Source organism: Carlito syrichta, unplaced genomic scaffold (genome assembly GCF_000164805.1).
Source record: "Carlito syrichta isolate Samal-C Ts95f unplaced genomic scaffold, Tarsius_syrichta-2.0.1 Scaffold304341, whole genome shotgun sequence".
Taxonomy (NCBI): Eukaryota; Metazoa; Chordata; class Mammalia; order Primates; family Tarsiidae; genus Carlito; species Carlito syrichta.
In genome coordinates this window covers 228,008-236,574 of record NW_007248437.1, presented here as the reverse complement: position 1 = coordinate 236,574, position 8,567 = coordinate 228,008, and the positions used below count along the sequence as shown (strand labels likewise).

The following is an 8,567-nucleotide window of genomic DNA, read 5'->3' as shown; positions in this document are numbered from 1 at the left end:
CTTGGGGGTGGGGGTGGGCGTGCAGGGCCCCCATCCTGGGCCCACCGGGCCCATCTGGGCCGGGGCCTGTCACTGAGTTAGACGCCTGCACCCCAGACTTCAAGATGGCAGGCTTCTTTGGGGGTGGGATGCTTGTGTTTGGGCAGAGTTTCTCAACTTTTGTCGGGTGTGATCCAGAGCGCTTAGTGAGACCCCCAAGACCCGGGTGGGTGGTTCTGAGCAGGCTCTGAAGCCTAGGGCCTCGAGTCCTGGAGAAGGGCCCCCTCCTTGTCTCTGAGGTCACAGACCCTTCCCTCCTGTAGCTTCACCCCAGAGTGGGGCCATGACGTGGCTCAGAAAAGCCCAAGTGCCACACCTGTCCCCACTTCCCAAGCCAAGGGAGGTGGAAGGGAACATACCGCAGGGCATAGTAACGACAGCCTGAAAAGGGAAAGCGTTCTTTTGTTTCCCAAGGTCGGTTCCCCTCTTCAATCTGTAGTCTCATCCTGTAGATGGGACCCTACCTCTGTTTGGCCAGTGGGGCGTGGTCATCAGCTAGGCACACTGTGGTGACAGGAGCATGACACTAGGACCAGACGCTCCACAAGTGTGCACAGCAACCTCCTGGGAGTCCCGAATGGTTCTGGTGGCCTTGGGTGGGGAGCTAAGGCCTCAGGGCTAAGGTGTACAGAGGAGCTGGTGTTCCCTTTTCATAGGAAAACCGAGACACCAGGCAAGGAAAGAATTCCTTTGTAGTTTAGTCAACACTGATAGAGCACCTACTGTGTGCAAGCCACTGTACTAGGCTTCAGCGTTTCCAAGATATATTTCAGCAACCTCATGGAGGAAAGGGTGAGAGACAGTCAACTTTGAGAATGAATTCTTTCACCCTTCACTTATTGCTGGGAAGGTTCTAGATTTGCCTTTTCAGCCTTGCTACCTCTTTTTTATTTTTTTAATTTTTAATTTTCTTTTTTGAGTTAGAGTCTCACTGTCGCCCAGACTGGAGTGCAGTGGCCGCTCCCGGCCACCGCAGCCTCGACCCGCTGAGCTCTTGGCGATCCTTCCGCCTCAGCCTTCCAAGTAGCTGGAACTACAGGCGCGTGCTACCATGCCCAGCTGATTTTTTGATTTATTGTGGAGATGAGGTCTTGCCAAGTTGCCCAGGCGGGTCTCGAACCCGCGGGCTCAGGCAATCCACTCACCTCAGCCTCCCAAAGGCGCGGGATTACAGACTGAGCCACTGAGCCCGGCTGCTACCTCTTCTTTAAAACACCTTTCCTGGATGAATTATGTCTCCCAGATTGCCTTTTGTGCCTCCTGGCTTTTAGTACATACATTTTCTCAAACTTTGTGGTAAATATTTGACCACTTGTACTTACCTGGACAAGGTTTCCAAGACCAGAGTAAACTGAAGACGGAATTAGGCCTTAGTTATTTTGCATCAGCCAGGCACGATGGTTCAGCCTGTAATCCCAGCACTTTGGGAAGTGGAAGCAAGAGGATTGCCTGAATTCAGAGGTTCAGGACCAGCCTGGGCAACTTGGCAAGACCTTGTTTCTACAATAAATCAAAAAATTAGCCGGGTGATGTGGGGCGCGCCTGTAGTCCCAGCTACTTGGAAGGCTGAGGCGGAAGGATCGCCTGAGCCCAGCAGGTGGAGGCTGCGGTGGCCGTGAGCATACCACTGCACTCCAGTCTGGGCGATGGAGTGAGACTCCAACTCAAAAAAAAAAAAAATTGTTTTGCATCTTCTCTCATCTGTAATTCTATCCATGACGAATAATCCATCAAAATGATCGACTACTCAGTGTGTAGATTTCTAAACTCCTTCCCCCATGGTTCTACTTTACAATCTGCCTGATTTTGAGAGTGTTGAATCCTTAAGAGCGCTGCATCTTATCTAGAGAACTTCCCCACCTCTGCCACTGTAGAACAAGTCACGTTTTCTTCCTCGAACATGGCGAGCATGGAAGGAGCTGGTTCCCCGAGAGGAGGAGGACACAGTGAGCCCTGGGGAGGAGACCGTGGAGACCCTGCTGGGCCTGGTCCGCAGCCCCCAGTCCCCCTGGGCCCTGCTGCAGGGCTCCAGTGCAGAAGACATTTTTCTGAGAGAACTGGCCATCCAAAATCCACTGAGGGTCAAAGACACCTTCTTCTACTCCTACTTTCGGTCCCTGCGGGTGGTGGACAAGGGGGTGAGTGCTGGGAGTGTGGGGGTTGCCGCTGGGGTGGCCGTTCTCCTGAGGGAGGGAGGAGCGAGGCACCTCTCACCCTAAGGTCTCAGGGGATCTGCCTTGGGGCTGATCTGAAGCCCACCTGCCCTCAATCTGACTGATACCACCAGCTTGTCCCCAGGAGCACCAGTGGCTCAACCTCTGCTGTGTGTCTTCTTTCTTCAACCTTGGGGCATGTTTCTTGTGCACCTTCTGCAGCTGATTAGGACGTACCCTGCGTGCAATCCTCCAGGGTTCCAGACCTTTAGAAGGATCCATATTGGTTTTACTTCATTTAAACCGTGGGGTCCAGGGGTTAGCATAGTACCAGTTATCTTAATTCCTGTTACTAAAAAGCTTTCCTTTGCTAAGATCCATAACAGAGCCCCCAAATTGCATGGAAACGTGGTCTCTGCCTTCCTGGGACCTTTGCTTTGCTTTCTGTTCCCGCAAGAAGCTGGGAAGTAACACGGTTCCAGGGATGAGTAGGGTGACCAACTCATGCCAGTTTGCCTGGGACTTTCTCAATTTTTTTTTTTTTTTTTTTTTGAGTTGGAGTCTCACTCTGTCGCCCAGACTGGAGTGCAGTGGCCGCTCCTGGTCAACGCAGCCTCAACCCACTGGGCTCCGGCGATCCTTCCACCTCAGCCTTCTGAGTAGCCGGAATTACAGGCACGCGCTACCATGCCCGGCTGATTTTTTTATTTTATTGTAGAGATGAGGTCTCGCCAAGTTGCCCAGGCGGGTCTCTAACCCGCGGGCTCAGGCAATCCACTCACCTCAGCCTCCCAAAGGCACGGGATTACAGGCTGAGCCACCGAGCCCGGCAAGGACTTTCTCAATTTTAGCGCTGCAAGTTTCATGTTCTGGGAACCCTCTTCATCCTGGGCACAAAGGCACAGGGGGTCACTATGGAGAAGAGAGGCTGAGCTGGGAGGGGTCCTGATGTCTGAGGCCACAGAGAGCTGACGATTTCTGAGTGGGTCACTGAAGCTTCTGGTCTGACCCTGCTCTGTGTAAACCAGGGTGATCCCTGAAGACGTAACTGACCAAAGTGCTGCTGCCACTTGGCCCTGGGGCTCACTGTGGCTCTAGGGTAGACAGCAAAGAAGATGGGATTCCTGCCCTCACTCGAAGTTGGTCAGGCGAGGGACACAGGACACTGACCTGGAAATCGTTTACCACCTGCAGTCAGAGGAAGAGGCCCTTGAATCCTGGCGGAATATGCAGGAAGGGCCTCGGGGGAGGAAGGGATGGTGGTGACCATGAACCGATGAGCTGTTGTTTTCCTGACATAGACTTGGTTTCTACCCCAAAGCGGCCTCCCCCACCAGAGCCCTTAGCTTCCCTTCCCTCCCTTCCAGGTGACCCTGGTGGATAAAGACCTCCTGAAATTTCTAAAGCTGGAAGAGTTGATATTGAGTGCCAATCGAATCAAGGAGGTCAATGCCGCCAATCTGCCTCTGACACTCAAGGTAAAGAATCTCTGGGTCTCTTCGGGCTCTTTGAGCCAGTGTCACCCAGAGGCCTGCCCTGAGCTGCTCCACGCAGGGTTGGCCAGGGTGACTGGGGCTAAGGCCAGCTCCAGGCTTTTCAAATACAGGTCACACGGGAGCCAGGCCTGGTGGCTTATGCCTGTAATTCTAGCACTTTGGGACGCTGAGGTGGAAGGATCACTTGAGCCCAGGAGTTCGAGACCAGCCTGGGCAATATAGTGAGACTTCACCTGCACAAAAGATAAAAAAAAATCAGCTGAGTATGATGACATGCACCTGTAAGTGCCAGTTACTTGGGAGGCTGAAGCAGAAGGATCACCTGAGCTCAGGAGGTCGAGGCTGTGGTGAACCGTGATTGTGCCACTGCACTCTAGCCTGAGTGACAGAATGAGACCCTGTCTCAAAATAAATCAATAAAATAGAGGTCATATTTCTCAAAAAAGTTAAACATACAATTACCATATGGCCCAGCAATTTCATTCCTAGGATATCCCCGAAAGAACTGAAAACAGATTCTTACACACCCATATTCATGGTAGCACTTTTCCCAATAGCCAGAGGGAGAAACAACATGAGATAAATGGATACATTTTAAGAATGTGGTCGGCTGGGCACGGTGGCTCAGCCTGTAACCCCAGCAGATTGGGAGGTCGAGGCGAGAGGTTACCTGAGCCTGGGGGTTTGAGACCAGCCTGGGCAACTTGGTGAGACCTCGTCTCTACAATAAATCACAAAAATTAGCCAGGTATGGTGGTGTGTGTCTGTAGTTTCAGCTACTTAGAAGGCTGAGGTGGAAGGATCGCATAAGCCCAGCAGGTCGAGGCTGTGGTGGCCATGAGCATGCCATTGCACTCCCGCCTGGGCGATAGAGTGAGACTCCAACTCACAAAAAAAGAATGTGGGGCCAGGCTCAGTGACTCAGCATGGAATCCCAAGCACTTTGGGAGGTTGAGACGAGTGGATTGCCTGAGCCCATGGGTTCAAGACCAGCCCGGGCAACTTGGCGAGACCTGATCTCTACAATAAATCAAAAAATGAGCCGGGCGTGGTAGCACGCCTGTGGTTCCGGCTACTTGGGAGGCTGAGGTGGAAGGATCTCTGGAGCCCAGCAGGTCGACGCAGGGGTGGCCGTGAGCCTGCCTGGGCCCTCAGCCTGGGCGACAGAGTGAGACTCCAACTCAAAAAAAAAAGAATGTGGTCTATCTGTACAATGGAATATTATTCACCTAGAAAGAGGAATGAAGCACTGACATGCTACAACATAGACGAACCTTGAAGCCATGATGGTGCATGCAGCCGGAGACCATCATGCTAAGTGAACCATCACAGAAACAAAGAACTGAGTACCACATGCTCTCACTCATATGTGGGCCCTGAACTCTAGTCACACTAGCACAGAGGTGGGATTGTCCGACACTGGGCATTGCTAGGGGATGGAAGCGGGAGGAGGCATGTGTCAGCACAATGGGTGCCTAGTTCACTACCAAGGGGAGAGAGGGCCAGCTAGAAGCCTGGACTTCACCTGCGTGCCCCTACTCATGTAGCAAATCCTCTCTTGTGCCCCACAACTCTAATATATTGATAAAAAAGAAAACATGATTATAAGTGGAAGAAACCAGACACAAAAGAACAAATATGATTCTACTTACGTGGGACATTGAGAAGAGGCAAATCCACAGTCAGAAAGTAACTAGATAGCCGGGTTCGGTGGCTCAGCCTGTAATCCCGCGCTTTGGGAGGCTGAGGTGAGTGGATTGCCTGAGCCTGCGGGTTCGAGACCCGCCTGGGCAACTTGGCGAGACCTCATCTCTACAATAAATCAAAAATTAGCCGGGCATGGTAGCACGTGCCTGTAGTTCCAGCTACTTGGACGGCTGAGGCGGAAGGATTGCTGGAGGCCAGCAGGCGAGGCTGCGGTGGCCGGGAGTGGCCACTGCACTCCAGTCTGGGTGACAGAGTGAGACTCCAACTCAAAAAAAAAAAAAAGTGGTTAAGATGGCATATAGAAAAATAGATTTGAAAGGTAAGCCAGGTTTTATTATGCATTTTCAACTGAGCAGATCAAATTAGTCTTAATTTTCTTTTTTTTTTTTTTTTGAAAAAAAAAAGGTGCGCTACCATGCCTGGCTAATTTTTTGATTTATTGTAGAGTTGAGGTCTCACCAAGTTGCCCAGGCGGATCTTGAACCCACGGGCTCAGGCAATCCACTCACCTCAGCCTCCTAAAGTACGGGATTACAGGCTGAGCCACCGAGCCCGGCTGGTCTTAATTTTCATTTAATGCTGAGCAGAGTTGACTTAGTGACAGAAGGAACTCGTAAGTGTGACTCCATGCCACTGCTCAAGAAAAACCAGGAGAGGCCTTGGACGAGAGTCACAAGTGAGGAAAAGAGTTCCAGGTTGTCTCTGGGTTTGTTCCTTATTCCACCCAGGGTCCCTTTGGCTTTCCTAGAGACATGCTCCAGATTGAGAAGGTGCTAGCATATTCTATAACTCCCTTCCTGTTAGGGTCACATTCCCAATGGGCGCTCCAGAATGTTAGGTCAGGCCCTCCGGGGGTGTGGGTGTGTGGGTGTCTGGTGTGTGATCCGATGCCACATGACAGATGCAAATAATTACACGGAAGTTAGATTCGAAAATATAGTTTATCTAGAAACTAAATTAGAGAAAAAGAGGAGATTCACCTCCCCAGCGTAGGGGAAGGGGCCAAAGCCAGGAAACATGGCCTGGCCATAGCTCAAAGAACACATGGCCACACCATAGCTTAGCAAGGCAATGGCCACAATGGCCTGGCAATGGCCTAGCAATGGCAACTGGTTGCACGTGGCTGAGTCCTTTTAACCCTTCCCTTTGATGGGGGAAGGTCATTAAGGTGGTTGGGTGATGGTCTGCTCCACATCCTCACGAAGGGGCAGGTAAGCTCAGGTACTGACATCAGGTGATGGACAGCAGGCAGAGTGTGGGTTAGTCACGTGATTGCTGCCATGGTGGGGGTCTGTGCCACATAGATCGCGAGAGGCTGATTAGGTTAACCTGGGTCTTATGGGTGGCGGCAAATACTTGAAATAGAAAAGCTAATTAGTACAAAACAAGCTAGGGAGGGGGACTGTAAAACAATTATCAGTAGCTACCGGTTCTGTTCTTGGCTAGTGATTAGAGGGTAAGTTAGGTGAACTGCTACAAAAACGTGAGATTTAGGCAATGTTCAAATGGCTGCTTGTTGGGTGTATTAAATCTATGTTTTGTCCTCTCACTTCCCTCCTCTTCCAACATCACCCCCCACCCCGACCCATTCCAAATTTTGAAGTGTCTTTCACAAAGGAAAAGAAACTTCCCAAGACCTGTCACAGGAATGTTTTCTTCCTGGATGTTTGGGTTTGTTTTTTTTTTTGAGTTGGGGTCTCACTTTGCCACCCAGACTAGAGAGCAGTGGCATGATCACAGCTCACCGCAGCCTCGACTCCCTAGGCTCAGGCAGTCCTTCCACCTCAGCCTCCCAAGGAGCTGGGTGCACCACCATGCCTGACTAATTTTTAAATTTTTTGTGTAGAGATGGGGTCTCACTATGTTGCCCAGGCTGGCTTCCAACTCCTGAGCTCAAGTGATTCTCCCACCTCCGCCTCCCAAAGTGCTGAGATTATAGGCATGAACCACCGCACCTGACCACTTCCTGGATTTTTAGAAGGGAGTTCAATTGGGCCCAAGGAGGCAGGACATGGATAAGTTATAATTCCTCTTCCAAGTGTTCCAGGGCAGAAGAAGGGGCCTGTCCTCAGCGCTGATTTAGCACCTCACAGCCCATGTCGCCCCTAGGTGCTGGAGCTCTACGGGAACGAGCTGAGCAGCATGGAGTGCCTGTGTGCCCACCCGCCCCCCAGCCTCCAGCACCTGGGGCTGGGCCACAACAAGCTCCTGGGCCCCATGGAGAGCCTGTATGTCACCGCCGATCACTGGTAACTTGGGAGCCCAAGGACGCGGACGGGAGGAAATCTAGCGTTAGGTCTGGGTGATTCCACCCTGGTGACTTAAATAACTCAGCGTGGTGATTTTCTCTAACTCCCAGTTCACTGCTAACTCCAGACCTAGGGTTCATCTGTCTGACCCAATACAAATAATCCAGGCCAGGCATGGTGGCTCATGCCTGTAATCCCAGCACTTTGGAAGGTGGAGGCGAGAGGATTGCCTGAGACCAGCCTGGGCAACATAGCGAGACCTTGTCTCTACAAAAAAATTAAAAAATTAAAAGGGCGTGGTGGCGTGTACCTGTAGTTCCAGCTACTTGGGAGGCTGAAGAGGGTGAATCCTTTCAGCCCAGGAGGTCAAGGCTGTGGTGAGTCATGTTTGTGCCACTGCACTCCAGCCTGGGCAACAGTGTGAGACCGCCGCTCAGAAATAAAACCCCACAGAAGCACAGGGAAGGATGCCAAGAAGTCGGGGGGCGGTCAAAGTGCCTTGATTGCCATACATTGGAGCAGGGTTTCTCAGCGTGGGCTTTGTTGGCCTTGGGCCTGATGTCCTTTGTGGTGGGGCTGTCCTGTGCATTGGGAGGTTTAGTATCCCTGGTCTGCACCCAGCAGATGCCAGTAGTAGCTCCCTCCTCACTGTGACAACCAAAAATGTCCCCAGGCAGTACCTAACATCCCTGAGATGCTGAGTTGTCCATGTTGAGAATTACTGTCCTGGAAAGGCTCTTGGTTTCCTGGAGGCCCTGCTATGATTAAAGACTCACTGTTAGCCGGGCTTGGTGGCTCAACCTCTAATCCCGTGCCTTTGGGAGGCTGAGGTGAGTGGATTGCCTGAGCCCGCGGGTTCGAGACCCGCCTGGGCAACTTGCGAGACCTCATCTCTACAATAAATCAAAAAAATGAGCCGGGTG

At 51.7% G+C, this 8,567-nt stretch overlaps 1 protein-coding gene across 1 annotated transcript in view; it reads left to right on the top strand.

The window, feature by feature from the left end:
* The first annotated feature begins 1,916 nt into the window (after positions 1 to 1,916).
* The window catches only part of LRRC43 (leucine rich repeat containing 43), a 16,110-nt gene continuing 9,459 nt past the window's right edge, over positions 1,917 to 8,567 (top strand). The window contains exons 1-3 of the mRNA XM_021713206.1: positions 1,917 to 2,177; positions 3,560 to 3,670; positions 7,505 to 7,644. Of these exons, the coding sequence (XP_021568881.1) occupies positions 7,538 to 7,644 (107 nt within the window). The 5' untranslated portion in view covers positions 1,917 to 2,177; positions 3,560 to 3,670; positions 7,505 to 7,537. The remainder of the gene's footprint in view (positions 2,178 to 3,559; positions 3,671 to 7,504; positions 7,645 to 8,567) is intronic.